Here is a 15,857-nt window from a genome sequence, read left to right as displayed (position 1 = left end):
AGCCGCTAAGCCGCTTAACAGCTGATCCGCTAAGCCGCTAAGCCGCTTAACAGCTGATCGCTAAGCCGCTTATCAGCTGATCCGCTAAGCCGCTTAACAGCTGATCCGCTAAGCTGCTAAGCCGCTTATCAGCTGATCCGCTAAGCCGCTAATAGCGCTAATCCGCTAAGCCGCTAATGGGCTTGCTTCGCAAGACGAAAAAACCGCAAGACGAAGAGACTCACGGAACAGATTCTTTTCGTCTTGCGAGGCACCACTGTAATTAATTTGGCTGTCAGTGACCAGCAAGTAGTATACATAAGAAATAAGAAAACTGCCAAAGAAATGTGGGACAGTCTTGCAGCAGGTCAGGGGTGATGGGATTTGGAGTCCAACTACATCTGGAGGGCCACAGGTTGTAGCCTCCGGACTGATCCTGCCTGCCTTCTCCAAAGGATCCCTGTTCCATGTGGCTACAAGCAATCAACCCTCGGGACTAAATGGTTGAACCAGTTTCTGGAGGTTGAGACCTTTATTTAAAGTTGCCACATGGGCTCTGCGTGATGCAGGACACCGACTGCTGGAGATTTACCCCACCCTCTCCCTTATTTTGAATCCTGCTGGAAGAAATCGTTGTAGGTCATGCAAAGGGCCGTCAGGAAGCCCGTGTACTCCTTGAAGTCAATCTCATCATCCTTGTTCTTGTCCAGGGTTCCCATCAGCTTGTCAATTCCACCTGCCTTCATCTTCTGCGAGGGAAAGGGGGGCAAAGGAAAGAGAGAGGGGAGAGATTGGGGTACATGTCTGATTATGGGGGACACTGAACCCCCCTCACAAATTTAACTCTCTTTCAAAACTTAAGGGTTGCATCCAACCGAGGCCGTATTCACGTGATACATTTAAAGCTCTCCAATACTTTAAATGGGATGTGGGTGGCACTGTGGGTTAAACCACAGAGACTAGGACTTGCCAATCAGAAGGTCGGCGGTTCGAATCCCTGCGAGGGGGTGAGCTCCCGTTGCTCGGTCCCTGCTCCTGCCAACCTAGCAGTTCGAAAGCACACCAGTGCAAATAGATAGATAGGTACTGCTCTGGTGGGAAGATAAATGGCGTTTCCGTGCGCTGCTCTGGTTCTCCAGAAGTGGCTTAGTCTTGCTAGCCACATGACCCGGAAGCTGTACGCCGGCTCCCTCGGCCAGTAAAGCGAGATGAGCGCCGCAACCCCAGAGTCGGTCATGACTGGACCTAATGGTCAGGGGTCCCTTTACCTTTAATACTTTAAATTGTCATGACTTCCCGCAAAGAATTATGGGAGCTGTAGTTTGTTAAGGGTGCTGAGAGTTGTTAGGAGACGCCGGCTATTTCCCGCTACAGAGCTACACTTCCAGGAGTTCCTGGGAAGCAGGATTGGTTGTTAAACCACTCTGGAAGTTGCAGGGGAATTGGGACTTCCTAACAACTCTTGGCACCTTTAACAAACTGCAGCTCCCAGAATTATTTGGGGGAAGCCATGACTGTTTAAAGAGGTATCATAGTGCTTTAAATATATGGCATGAATAGGGCCTAAGCTGTACTCAGATCCATTGCCATTCACTGAAATATATTACATCATGCTCATTCATTTTAATGGGTTTACTTTAAGACTGAGGTCTTAAATGAAAGATTATTGAGATATTTGTAGAATAAATTTGGAAGAAATTCTTCCAATTTTTCTTCTTCCAATTTTTCTTATTTTTTCTTTTTCTTTTTTCTTTTCTTCCTTTTTTCTTTTTTGTTCTTTTTTTATATATGTGTGCTTATCTGAAAAATATATGTACGTACAGTGGTACCTCGGGTTAAGTACTTAATTCGTTCCGGAGGTCCGTTCTTAACCTGAAACTGTTCTTAACCTGAAGCACCACTTTAGCTAATGGGGCCTCCTGCTGCTGCTGCGCCGCCGGAGCACGATTTCTGTTCTTATCCTGAAGCAAAGTTCTTAACCTGAAGCACTATTTCTGGGTTAACAGAGTCTGTAACCTGAAGCGTATGTAACCTGAAGCGTATGTAACCTGAAGCGTATGTAACCCGAGATACCACTGTATTTGTATGTATTTTGCCTGTATTTTGTAATAATTATGTTAAATAAAGTTTAAACTTTTTTTTAAAAAGGAAAGCCAGTCACCTGGAAGGAAACTAAGGCATAAAGTGAATAAGGGAAAGATGGGGAAAGGAAGGAAAGACTTATCCAAACTCCAAACTCCCCACTGATTGTCCCATGCGCAAGCCCCACATTTGGACTTGCTGCACCTCCTTGTCCCCTCCAAGGATGTGTATCAGGATCAGCCCCTTTGCCACTGACTGTCCATGGCTCTCCAGGGTTTCAGACTGGGAGTCTTTCCCAGTCCTACCAGGAGATGTCAGGACTCGAACCTGGGACCTTCTGCATGCAAGGCAGATGCTCTGCCACTCAGCCGTGGGGTCCTGATGGAAGATGCACATCTTGAAGGTGGAACGCTGGTTCCCCCAACCTTGCGTTGTGTTTTGGGGCCACCCCCCCCACCTCACCCAATCCGCTGGGGCACCGACCTCTCCAAGTGCCAGCTCCTTCTTCACCAGCTCCTTCAGCTCTCCCTTGCTCAGAGTAAACTTATCCCCTTCTTTCCCTGAATATTTGTGGAAGGTGTACACAAGCGTCGCCAGGGCTTTCTCCAGAGGCGTCTCCATGTCCATTGGCTAGGCAGGATCTGAAAAGGAGAAAGCAGGGAAGTGAACTGTATGGCGGGATTTGTTCATTTGTTCATTAAATTTATATCCTGCCCTTCCTCCTGAAGGAGCACGCGGTTAAGAACCATAACATACGAAGAGCCTGATCCAGACCCTCCAAGTGTCCCTATTTTCCAGGGACGGACCAGGAGTTACAGAAGCTGTCCCTGTTTCTGATTTGATCCCCCAATGTCCCACTTTTCCTTAAAAGGTAAAGGGACCCCTGACTGTTAGGTCCAGTCGTGGCTGACTCTGGGGTTGCGGCGCTCATCTCGCTTTGTTGCCCGAGGGAGCCGGCGTACAGCTTCCGGGTCATGTGGCCAGCATGACTAAGCCGCTTCTGGCGAACCAGAGCAGTGCACGGAAACGCCATTTACCCTGCCTCTGGAGTGGTACCTATTTATCTACTGGCACTTTGACATGCTTTTGAACTGCTAGGTTGGCAGGAGCAGGGACCGAGCAACGGGAGCTCACCCCATTGCGGGGATTTGAACCGCCAACCTTCTAATCGGCAAGTCCTAGGCTCTGTGGTTTAACCCACAGCACCATCCGCATCCCTGCTTTTCCTTAGGACGTCCCTATTCTTACCAGAGAAATGTTAGAGGCCAACCCAGGAACGGGAGAAGGGCCCTTTCCCCCCTTGATTTCAACCTGTCGGGCAGCTCAGGCCATAAAGCCTTTGATTATACAGCATTCGCCCTGGGTGCAAGCTTGGGAAGCTCATCCTGCAAAGCAGAAAGTATACATAAAAAGAGATCTTGCAAGCAAGCGCACATTAGAAGCAGCAGCGAACAACTCTGCAATTAAGGAGGGTGGAAACAAGCTGATAAGGGCTCCATTAGCACAGGTAGCGATTTCCCTGGGAACGGCTGGCCAGCCCTGGGCGAACACACCCGGCACCAGCGTGTTCTCGACGCTTCCCACTCCCAGCACTTTAGATTTGCAGCTTGTAGCATTTGAGTTGGCAGATGAGGCAGCCCTAATCATATGATGTAACGGTAAGGTAAAGGGACTCCTGACCATTAGGTCCAGTTGTGGCCGACTCTGGGGTTGCAGCGCTCATCTCGCTTTACTGGCCGAGGGAGCCGGCGTACAGCTTCCGGGTCGTGGCCAGCATGACTAAGCCGCTTCTGGCGAACCAGAGCAGCGCACAGAAACGCCATTTACCTTCCCGCTGGAATGGTACCTATTTATCTACTTGCACTTTGACGTGCTTTCGAACTGCCAGGTTGGCAGGAGCAGGGACCGAGCAACGGAAGCTCACCCCATCGCAGGGATTCGAACTGCCGACCGTCTAGGCAAGTCCTAGGCTCTGTGGTTTAACCCACAGCGCCAACTGCGTCCCTTATTTATCTACTTGTACTGGTGTTCTTTCGAACTGCTAGGTTGGCAGGAGCAGGGACCGAGCAACGGGAGCTCACCCCGTCGCGGGGATTCGAACCGCCGACCTTCTGATCGGCAAGTCCTAGGCTCTGTGGTTTAACCCACAGCGCCACCCGCGTCCCTTCCAATCATATGATGTACGCTGTTGTATATGCCAGGGGTGGGGAACCTGCGGACCGCGGGTCACATGTGACCCACCAGGCCTCTCTATCTAGCTCACAAGACTCTCCCAAGACCACGCCCCTCATTGGCCCCTTACGTTTCGCACCTTGAGTATTTTTGCCTGCTGGGAATGTGCCCTTAAACTCTGCCCGTGCCTTTTCCTTGTCTGGATGGAGAACAGAGAGGGACGTCTGAGCGTTTGTGTGTAAGATAGCCTAATGTACAGTGGCAGATTTTTACATTTTGTTGGACGCAGAGGAACGGTGGGAGGCATCGACTGGAGGACCCCCAAGGGAAGGAGGTTCAGAGCTTGGAGATGGGTGGTGGGACAACAATGCAAGTGGTCAGAGGGAGAAGAGGGTGAAGACTGGGAGGAGGAGGTATCGGAAGCTGAAGAGGTAACAGGGTTTAGTGAGCGGGAAGAATCTGTGGCAGAGAGGAGTCCAGAATCAGAGGAAGAAGCAGAAACTGGAGTGCGTGCAGGAGCCAGGCCCTGTGACCTGTAGGGCTTCGCAGGACTGGGGCTTTCCTAAGTTTGTTCTGAAGAGGCAAGCCACAGCCACACAGGTGAGGCCGATTGGTAACTCACAGCACCAGGTGGCAAGAGCTGGGAAGGGATATAAGGTCAGCATTTCCCTTCGGCTCTTTGCCACAGCAACATGCTTCCTGCCTTGCCGCGTTTGGCTCCTTGACTCCTTGCTTCCTGACCCTCAGACCCTTGGCTTCTTGACTCCTGGGTCTCTGGCCCTTGGCTTCCTGACTCCTGGCTTCTGGACTCTCGTTCCTGCTCCCACTCTGCCGTCTTGCCCCCAGTCCCGACATCCTCCACCAGGACTTTGACCGCCCGTAAACCAGACCGTGACACTGGAGATTAGGAAGGCCAAGAGGCAGAGATGAGTCAGGCTGGTGAAGTCAGGCTGGTCTCCCTCTCCTGCTGCAACAAACTCTCCTCTCCTCTGGTCTCCCAGAACCAGAAGGGGCATGAAAAGAGTGGAGAAGAAGTTAGCTTTGCACAGGCACAGTCTCGGATTGCTTGGGGGAAACCAGAGAAAGGAGGAGGCTTAGGGCAGCTGTGGGAAGGAGGGGGCCTTCAGTCCCTGCAACTGCCTCATAGGGGCAAGACCTACCGAACAAGAATTGCTGTGCTTACTAGGCCTGGTACCCTTTAGCAGATCCAGTTTCCTTGAATAGTTACCTTCACTTACTCTGTGTGATTTATTGCTAGCTCGCCCTTGTCACTCTGCCCGCCACTGGCCCGTGGCCCCCCAAATGCTTCCCAGAAGGGAATGTGGCTCTTGGGCCATATCCTTGAACTCTGATAACACCACTGGCTTCCCTTGATGGAGAATAGGGAGAGGGATTTGTGAATGAGCGTAGAAACTAGCTTACTGCCCAAAGTGAAAACTTACACCCATCGCTCCACCCACTTTTGACACCCACCCACCGCTGGCATGTGGCCCCTGGGAGGTTTCTCAAAAGGAAAGGTGGCCCTTAGGCTGAATAGGATCCTCAACCCTTTTAAGCGAATAGTGAACTTGCTCTCTGAACCCGGATCCTTACGCAGCCAGAATGGCATCCCTCGGTAATGAGGGGGATATATCAGCAAGCCTGGAGGGAGGGAGAAAGGAACCCAGCAAAGCCAAATAAGGGCTGAGCAGGCCCAATGGCTGCAGAATGTTGGGGCCGGCTGTAGCGGAATGGAGTTGTTTGGAAAGGGTGTGGCTGGCAGCCCGAACAGAAGCACTTTCCCCTGAAGAATTTATTGTAGTGGATATATATATGCATTCACCTCTCCCTCTATGGATTAGCCTCTCCCCTCTCTGGCAGTTTCCTCCATTCATTAACCTTTACAACAAATTAACTAATAGCTTCTGGAACTCTCGGCGGACCCAAAGGGCAGAGCGTTTCCTTCGCTAATCACCTCAAATCTGTGGACGGTGCCGCTTTTGGGAGACACCCACACGCATGAGGGAGAGAGCAGCGGACCCCGAGGGAACCCCAATGTTTACGGAAATTACAAATAAATGAATGAACATGTTTTGGGGAAATATCTGAAACATCTGAGTGAGTGCTGACCTGAGGTAATACCGTAATAATAATAATAATAATAATAATAATAATAATAATAATAATATTATTTATACCCCGCCCATTTGGCTGGATTTCCCCAGCCACTCTGGGCGGCTTCCCACACAATATTAAAATACAATAACCTATTAAACATTAAAAGCTTCCCTAAACAGGGCTGCCTTCAGATGCCTTCTAAAAGTCTGGTAGTTGTTTTTCTCTTTGACATCTGGTGGGAGGGCGTTCCACAGGGCAGGCGCCACTACCGAGAAGGCCCTCTGCCTGGTTCCCTGTAACTTGGCTTCTCACAGCGAGGGAACCACCAGAAGGCCCCCGGCGCTGGACCTCAGTGCCTGGGCAGAACGATGGAGTGGAGACGCTCCTTCAGGTATACCAGACCGAAGCCAGTATGTTCTTCATAACCAGATGCTTGTGAAATATTTGCTAGAGTGCTTTGTCCCTAAACTACACCCCACCTGCCTGTTTGGTGGGCCACAGATTCTACAGCTCTGAGCATTGGCACATGATGCTCGGCGCATCAGCTGGCGAAGTTTCCCACCTGTTCCCATGGCCTCCCTGGCATCGATCTCTGCTGCCAAGGCTTCGCTTCATCAGCCGAGAGGAACAATGAATCGCATAAACTCTAAAACAAACACAATGTTGAAACGGCTGCTTTGTGGTTAGCCAGGCATTGAAGCCACCAGAGGGCCGAACCCACCTGTGAATCAGGCAGCTTGAATTCAAATCCATTTAGCTGTGACCAAGGTGGGGCTGGGATCCTTCTCAAGGTGATGCAACCGTCCGCATGAGCTCATGTTAGCAAATAGATTCGAGAATGGTGTGTTAAAGATTAAGGTTGCCAGCATCCAGACTCGGGGTGTGTGTGTGCAGTGTTCCTGTGCCTTTTAAGGCAGGGGTTGCCACCCTTTCGGGGCCTATTTTAATTTTTAATTATTACTTTATTTGAAGAATAAAAAATAGAAATATCCGTTACCTCCCACAAACTTGGAATGTAAGCTGGAGTCCATGTAGATATTTTGATTAGTGACAGTGTTTTCCTTCTGTGACTGTACCCCCAAGTGTGTTTTATAAGTTGGTCTCCGACCATAATAAATTATCTATCTATCTATCTATCTATCTATCTATCTATCTATCTATCATCTATCTATCTAGTTGGACCATAAAGAAGGCTGATCGCTGAAGAATTGATGCTTTTGAATTCTGGTGCTGGAGGAGACTCTTGAGAGTCCCATGGACTGCAAGAAGATCAAACCTCTCCATTCTGAAGGAAATCAGCCCTGAGTGCTCACTGGAAGGACAGATCGTGAAGCTGAGGCTCCAAGACTTTGGCCACCTCATGAGAAGAGAAGACTCCCTGGAAAAGGCCCTGATGTTGGGAAAGATGGAGGAGGGCACAAGGAGAAGGGGGATGACAGAGGACGAGATGGTTGGACAGTGATCTCGAAGCTACCAGCATGAGTTTGACCAAACTGCGGGAGGCAGTGGAAGACGGGAGTGCCTGGTGTGCTCTAGTCCAGGGGGTCACTATATCTAGTGACGGTGCACATTTGGATTCTGGAAAGAGTGATGTGAGTGCCACCAATTCTTTTCACTGCTTCCCCCTCCCAACATTTCTCCGATGAAAATAGGATGTCCTATTCCATTGTTGTTGCTGCTGCTGCTGTTGCTGTTTATACCCTGCCTATCTCTCTGGGTTGCGCCAACCACTGTGGGCAGCTTCCAACATATATAAAAACATAATAAAACATCAAACTTAAAAAAAAAAAAAACTTCCCTGTACAGGGCTGCCTTCAGATGTCTTCTAAAGGTTGTACAGTTATTTGTCTCCTTGGCTTGCATAACTCCATACCCTCCTACATTTCTCTGATGAAGATAGGGACGTCCTAAGGAAAAGCAGGACATTCTTGGATCGAATCAGAAACCGGGGCGGCTTCTGCAATTCCGGGACTGTGGACCCTGGGAAATAGGGACACTTGGTCTAGCATACCGTGAGACAGGAAGAGAGAAAGTGCCCACAAAATGCACCCTTCACAGTTCCCAAAAGTAGGACTCAGCTGAATTAATCTTGAGTTCCCTAAGAAGCCTGAAGATCTGAAAGAGGAAGTGGAAGGAAAGAGGAAACTTCCTGCTTTAGAGTTCTAGAGACTTTTTGAGGGAAGAAAAGAATAGGAACTTCCCTCGCTGCCTCACGACCAAGGGAGGAGCTGAAAGGTATTTTGGAGACCCTTGTTGTAAGAGTTACTGGGATTTTCACCCCGTACGGCATCTCCCATTGCCAAGATGACAGGCCTGTGGGTGATACAGCTGTATTTGAAGCTTAAAAACATGCCGGAGAAGGTATATGCCTACTATATGGAAGTTAACTGGACAACAAAAATGGGTTTTAGGTGCTCTCATGGTAGCCAAGAGGCTGATATTGATGAACTAGAAGACAATATACCCTTTAATCAGTGGATCAATCATATGATAACACTTGCAAGCTATGAAGTATGCAAGCTACATATGTAGACTGCTTGGATAAACACAGCAATATTTGGAACGAATGTATACAAAATGCAGTAGGCTGTTAATATTTCTATTAGTATTGGGACAATAATATCAAATTTTTGTCTATATTCATATAACGCTTCCCCTTCCCTTTACACAGTTCTGTGTTTTGATTTTTTCCCTTCTTTTTGTATAGCTTTACTGCTTTATATTTGAATTTATGTTTCAATAAAATATCAATTAATAAACGATGCAGGAGAACGGTGCGCCAGAGCATGGACAGAGTTACTGTACGTCCCCTGCTTGCAAGGATCGCTGCCCACTCCTCCCTTGACTGTGCCTTTTAGCAACAGTCCAGAAATTTCACCTGCGGACACTTCTCACCCCCTCCCCCATTACTTTATCTGCCCGCTGTCTGTCTCGCCAGAGTGGTGCATGCTCTAGTTATCTCCCACTTCAACTACTGCAACGCGCTCTACGTGGGGCCACCTTTGAAGGTGACCCGGAAACTACAACTAATCCAGAATGCGGCAGCTAGACTGGTGACTGGGAGTGGCCGCCGAGACCACATAACACCGGTTCTGAGAGATCTGCATTGGCTCCCAGTATGTTTCCGAGCACAATTCAACGTGTTGGTGCTGACCTTTAAAGCCCTAAACGGCCTCGGTCCTGTATACCTGAAGGAGCGTCTCCACCCTCATCGTTCATCCCGGACACTGAGATCCAGCGCCGAGGGCCTTCTGGCGGTTCCCTCATTGCAAGAAGTGAGGTTACAGGGAACCAGGCAGAGGGCCTTCTCGGTAGTGGCGCCCACCCTGTGGAACACCCTCCCTTCAGATGTGAAGGAAATAAGCAGCTATCCTATCTTTAAAAGACATCTGAAGGCAGCCCTGTTTAGGGAAGTTTTTAATATTTAATGCTGTATTGTTTTTAACACACGATTGGAAGCCGCCCAGAGTGGCTGGGGAAACTCGGCCAGATGGGTGGGGTATAAATAAATAATAATAATAATAATAATAATAATTATGTCTGTGTCAGGCAAAAGCTTTTGCCTGTTCACATGTTCATTCTGCTCTTCAGAGGCACAGGAGGCAGAAAGAAAAGTTGGCAACAGCAGCCTCTGGAATCTAGGACCCTTACGCCAAGCAGCCGAAGACGGGTTAGTGAGCTCTTTCCAAAAGGTAAGAAATAGGAGCCCAGTTTCCTTCTCGATCGTCTCTCCCAAAACCCGAATACGAATGAAGGATCTGGATTGATTTAGCTGGACTCTGACTCACAAAGAGATGTTGCAATGTGGAAAAGGCGTTGGCTGGCCTAGCGATTGCAGGCTGGGGACTTGCCAGCTTCTGATAGCCACGGGCAAAATCCAGAGCTCGACATGTTAACATGCAGGGTTGTGTGGGTGTGAGACCTCTGAACAGCTCATGTGACTTGCACATCTGGAATCTGCGTGGACATCTGGAGAGAAAAAGCCTCCTCTTCTTCCAGGAAGGGCTTGCTCCCAGACAGAAATAAGGGGAGAAGGCTGAGACTCCTTGGCAGAACACCTGCTTTGAGTGCAGAAGGCTCCTGGTTTGATCCCTGCCATCTCCACTTAGGGCTGGGAAGAGAGGGCTGGTTGGCTGGGGACAGTGCCGGATTTACGTATAAGCTAAACAAGCTATAGCTTAGGGCCCCACTCTCTTGGGGGCCCCCAAAAAAATTCAAAGGGAAAAACCACCTGGATGTACATTTCAAAAATATAAGATAAAAAAACAAAACACAGTGGTACCTTGGGTTACATACGCTTCAGGTTACATATGCTTCAGGTTACAAACTCCGCTAACCCAGAAATAGTGCTTTGCTTCAGGATGAGAACAGAAATCGTGCTCTGGCAGCGCGGCGGCAGCAGGAGGCCCCATTAGCTAAAGTGGTGCTTCAGGTTAAGAACACTTTCAGGTTAAGAACGGACCTCCGGAACGAATTAAGTACTTAACCCGAGGTACCACTGTAAAATAAAACCTAAATACAGCAACCGTGTTTTGTGTTGTGTAGGCTCCTATGATGTAAGTCATGGGCCCCGCCTGCTAGCCTGCTCCCTAAAATATCACTGGTTTGCTCATTTCTATATCAATTTCTTTGATAAAATACATATTTTGTTATGCGCAAATGGCTTTAGATACCTATTAGGTCCATAAATTACCGTATAGCATATATTCAACACAAAAAACAGCGGCAATTTGTTGTCAACAAAGGACAGATGGACATATAAAGGGCCCCATTACCTTCAGTAGCTGAGGCCTCATCAAACCTAAATCAAACCTAAATTTCCCAGGGTGATGGGGGACCGTTAGTGAGCACTTTTTGGGTTCGCTCAGCCAACCAGCTGCCAATCCACCTAACAGTTACCTTGTCCAGCCCACATTTGACCAGCTTCTCCACAAAAATATCATGGGGGGCTTTGTCAAAAGCCTTACTGAAATCAAGATACGATAATGTCCACAGCATTCCCCTGATCCACCAAGCTGGTAACTCTATTAAATATGAGATCCATCTGGCACAACTTGTTTTTGAGAAAACCATGCTGCAACCAGCACAACTGAACCGGCCATGATCCCCTAAATTTGCCTACTGCCTGGCCAGTATAGTGATTGGCTCCAATCAAGTCTTGGTTGCGAGTTACTGCCATATTGCCTTTCTGGATCAAACCAAGAATTTGCCCAGCATCCTGTTTCCAACAGAGGGCATCCCAGAAACCCCTAAAGCAAGGCCTGAAGGCAGCAGCCCTTCTTCCCTGGTCATCCCCCAGAAGCAGGCATTCTGTGGTAGACTGCCCTTGCACAAGGAGGCTCCGTTCGAGCTAGCATAACTAAAAGAGCTGCTGGGGGGGAAGGAGTTTGGGGAAGGCTGAGGCAGTGGTGGAAACAATCTAGAAAGCGTCACAGAGAGGAAAAGCAAGCCAGTTGATAAGTACAGATGGATGTGAAATTGAGGATGCATAGCCGTTTCAGATAAAGCGATGAAGAATAAAAGGAGCTAAAAGCAACTCACCGGATGAGAATGTGGATGGCAAGCTTGAGCAGTGAAGCAGGGAACTGGGTGTGGTATAGCATCTCCCTCTTATGCAGTTTCATGGGGGGTCCCCAGAGATTGAGGCTGGTAGAAGCAGGAACTTGATCTCGTTGCCAGGATCTGTCCTGAGGGACTGCTGGCATCCAGCCATCTTTTCCTCAGGTTGTGAACAACTCTTTTTCTTTTCTTTTTCCCCCTTCCCCGCTTTTAAATTAACTTTATTTACTGAGGCTTATTCATAGATCTTCAAAAATATCATACCCATTACGAAGTACATTTTTTACAATATACTAAGACAAGACAGCTACTTGATCTAAAAAAGGAAGAAATTCAGAAAGAAGAAAAGGCAAGAAATGGAGAGACCAGGAAAAAAGAGAAAGGGAGAGAAAAGGGGGAAAGAAAGAACCACAGAAAAATAGGTAAAGGGACCCCTGACCATTAGGTCCAGTCGTGGATGACTCTGGGGTTGCAGCTCTCATCTCGCTTTACTGGCCGAGGGAGCCGGTGTACAGCTTCCGGGTCATGTGGCCAGCATGACTAAGCCACTTCCGGCGAACCAGCGCAATGCACAGAAACGCCGTTTACCTTCCTGCCAGAGCTGTACCTATTTATCTACTTGCACTTTGACGTGCTTTCGAACTGCTAGGTGGGCAGGAGCAGGGACCGAGTAATGGGAGCTCACCCCGTCAAGGGGATTCAAACTGCCGACCTTCTGATCGGCAAGCCCTAGGCTCTGTGGTTTAGACCACAGCGCCACCCGCTGTAAAAGGACTTCCATCTCTCTCTCTTGCAGCTACATATAATATTCAGTCCTTAAAACCCAACCATTCTATCTACAGTAAACTAGTATTTTTCCCCAGTCTTCAATATCACAAGTTCATTTTCTCTTTCCACAAAAAAATTCCAACCTTTAACGAACGTCAGTAAAGATTGTTCTCTAATTGAACATGTTAATTTTGCCGTCTCAGCCAGATCCAATCATTTTACCAGCTACTCTTCTATAGTGGGTGGGGCGGTTAACAACTCTTGCTTCAACCTAGATTAGTGTAGCCTTTTTAGACTTTACCGACTGATGGGGTCTGCGTTGCTCCTGGGAGGGAGAAAGGAAGTCAAATGACGCCGAGGTTGATTCAGAGAAAGAGTTTATTCTGCTCTCCGGATAGCAGAAGGCACTTGCGTGGTCAGTTCACAGCAAGTCCAAAGAAATGAGAAATTTCATGCAGTATATATATCCTCCAGGCACCCTCTCCCCCCTTCCCCAGAAATCAAACCACGTCAGCTTATACACGTAAGTTGACATTCATGACCATAAACAGATGTTCCTATTTCTATACTCTTATCTTGGGGCAAGAAGGTCACCAACTCTAGGAGCACTCCTGGCGCCGTTCCCGGTTCTCTTGTCAGATCTGACAAGGTCTGTGCGTCTTTATGGTCAGGATGTAAGATAAGACCCAGATGTGCCATCCCTGCTCCACTCGGAACTGGCAAGGCCATCCATTGCCGTCACGGACTGATAAAGGAGAGGGCTTTGAGCACTTGTTTATACAGCTGGCTTTCTGTTTATACATTGACTCAAGTGCTCAAGTTAATGCATTTTAGAAATGCTGCCTTGGAGAAGGAAACATGGGGATTTTGGGTCCCGTTTCAGACTGACTGCACAGAAACCCATTCCTTCATTAGGATTCTCTTGGCCTTATCAATGTTCTGCCTGAAGGTGGTCAGCTTTTAATTTTAGGAGGGCTCCTGCGCCTTTAATGCAGGGAGAGTTCAGTTTCCTTGGAATGAAAGCAAGAGAGAGGGGTGGCAGAAAGAGGAATAAGCGGTGGTTTCACCCAGTGTTACAGACCACAAAGAGAGAACTTCCGTCGTGTCTTAAACACAAGCAGATTTTTAATTTTTTTTTGTGGTGTGCTACTTTGTCATCCGTGAGGGTTGAGTCACGATAAATTCTGTTTGCCGCTGAGGTGCCACGAATGGAGGAGAACTACATGCTGCAATCGAGGGCCACATTCCTTACTGGGAAACATTTGGAGGGCCATAGGTCCCTCCCCCCCCGCAAACCCCCCCCCCACAGCTAACTTACAGCTGGTTCTCAGCTTCTCTCTGCTCCGCCGATTTCAAAGCAGAGAGGGCGTTTATTCTTTGGGCGAAAGGCGTAATTTGAAAGGCGTAATTATCTTGCAATGTTATTACCAACAGTTGAAAGAAAAATACACATTGGCAGCTGCAGCTGCGTTTGTGGGAAGGAGCAGGTTTTACGCTGCCTTGCCACCCCCCCCCAGGCACATGCTCACACTAGGGACTAGAAACTTCCTCCCACCTGAGCCTTCAGAGATTACACTTCCCAATAATCCCAGGGAGGAACTGTGAAGCACGACAAGTCTTGCATTCCGCATTATTATTATAATATGATTTCTTACATTCATGTACCACCTTTTCATCCAAGGAGCTCAAGGTCCCCGTCCCCCCTCATTTTATCCTCACAACAACCCTGTGAGGTAGGTTAGGCCCAAGGTCACCCAGTGAGCTTCATGGCTGAGTGGGGATTCGAACCCCAGTCTCCCAGGTCCTAGCCCATGCTGGTTCTCAATCACGCTCTCTTAAAAGCACATGTGGGGATCTGAACTCACAGCCTCTGGATCCCCAGCCACTGGTTTTCCCTCCCCATGAGTAACAGGCCCAGTGGTCTTCCCGGCTGGGACAGTTGCCCCTGGCAACATCAGTCTCCCTCGCTTCTGTTCAGCCAGGTGTGGCAAACAGGATGCAGGGGACAGGTGGGAAATCTGTTGCTAAGCAACAAGAGGCCAGGGACTGCTCAGTGGGATGATGGGACTAGGAGAGATGCTGGAGTTCTGGCCATGTATGTGTGTGTGTGTGCATATATCTTTTTCTTCTGAAGTTCAGCGTGCCTGACTTCGTCCTTAAAGCCAGCAGAGAATGGAGCTGGTTTTCAGCTGTTTTCTTGGAGGCCAAACAATAAACCTCTTTGTGTACAAAATACACAGAGATCAGGAGAGAGGGAGGGAAGTTAAGGGGAGGTAAGGGAGAAAAACCGGCCCTTCGGCCCTTCAGGGTGGGGCAGGGTTGGTTTTGGAAAGGGACCCTGCAAAGGCAACAATTTTGAATCCCTTACTGGGGATTGAACGAGATCTACACCCAGTATAGGCCTGACCAGTCCCTTTGTTCTGCAGAACAGAGCTGTGCATTTAGTTCACTCCACACTTGCAAGGAATCTGTCCTTCAGGGTGGCAGGACATAATCTCTGGAACTCCCTGTCCCTTGATATTAGTCAGACGCCTTCGCTGTTTCTGGCGCCTGTCTTAAAGACTGCGTTGCTTTCAGCAGGCCTAACCAGACGTGTAATTTGGACCGGTAATTATATTTTATAATGTTTGTTTTTTCAGAGCTGCTGATTTTGCTTATCTTTGGATCCATTTTGGGTTAGCTCCCTCTTACTGTTAGCTAAGTTCAGTTGCCAGTTCTAGCAGCCAAGCCCTTTTGATATTCTTACGGAGCCTCCATATCCAGGCACAGTCTATCTTGTTCCCTAGTTCTTAGGGGCATTTTGGCCACTGTGAGAACAGGATGCTGGACAATGATGGGCCATTGGCCTGTTCAAGAACTGGGCTTTTCTGATGTTCTTAATTGTCTCCGCCAATCCTTCTGGTACGCTGACATTCTCCACAAGTCATATTGATAAGAATGACCAGAAACTGTTTTTATATGCAACAACAGCGGTGAGGCTATTGCTGGCCCAGGTGTGGAAACAGCAACAATTGCCAACAGTAGAAGAGTGGCAGTACAAGGTTATGGAGTACGCAGAAATAGCCAAACTAACAGCAAAAATTTGACATCAGGGTGATGAAACATATCAAAAAGAATGGGGGAAATTTATGTTTTACATAGAGAAGGTGATGTGAAATAGGAAAACCAGTAGAACTGAAATAAACCTCATAACGGCAAAA

At 48.3% G+C, this 15,857-nt stretch overlaps 1 protein-coding gene across 3 annotated transcripts; it reads right to left on the bottom strand.

Moving 5' to 3' along the window:
* Positions 1-480: 480 nt before the first annotated feature.
* On the bottom strand, positions 481-14,634 carry LOC114586769 (protein S100-A5-like). 3 transcript variants are annotated; one of them, XM_077920262.1, is made up of 3 exons: positions 14,523-14,634; positions 2,545-2,702; positions 481-728 (listed from the first exon to the last, which is right to left on the bottom strand). In XM_077920262.1, the coding sequence occupies exons 2-3, from the start codon at positions 2,686-2,688 to the stop codon at positions 585-587; spliced, it is 288 nt and encodes a 95-aa protein (XP_077776388.1). In that variant the 5' UTR covers positions 2,689-2,702; positions 14,523-14,634; the 3' UTR covers positions 481-584. The 3 variants fall into 3 exon arrangements, with proteins under 3 accessions (XP_077776388.1, XP_028566398.1, XP_077776389.1); XM_028710565.2 differs by lacking the exon at positions 14,523-14,634 and adding an exon at positions 7,052-7,145; XM_077920263.1 differs by lacking the exon at positions 14,523-14,634 and adding an exon at positions 6,893-6,946.
* Positions 14,635-15,857: the final 1,223 nt, after the last annotated feature.

The sequence above is a fragment of the Podarcis muralis genome, chromosome 16 (genome assembly GCF_964188315.1).
Source record: "Podarcis muralis chromosome 16, rPodMur119.hap1.1, whole genome shotgun sequence".
NCBI lineage: Eukaryota > Metazoa > Chordata > Lepidosauria > Squamata > Lacertidae > Podarcis > Podarcis muralis.
This window is presented reverse-complemented; position numbering and strand designations above follow the sequence as displayed.

Coding starts and splice junctions, on each gene's coding strand:
- LOC114586769 (XM_077920262.1), bottom strand. CDS start 2,688: ATGGACATGGAGACGCCTCTGGAGAAAGCCCTGGCGACGCTTGTGTAC. Junction 729..2,544: donor AGGAGCTGGCACTTGGAGAG/GTCGGTGCCCCA, acceptor TTTCCCTCGCAG/AAGATGAAGGCAGGTGGAAT.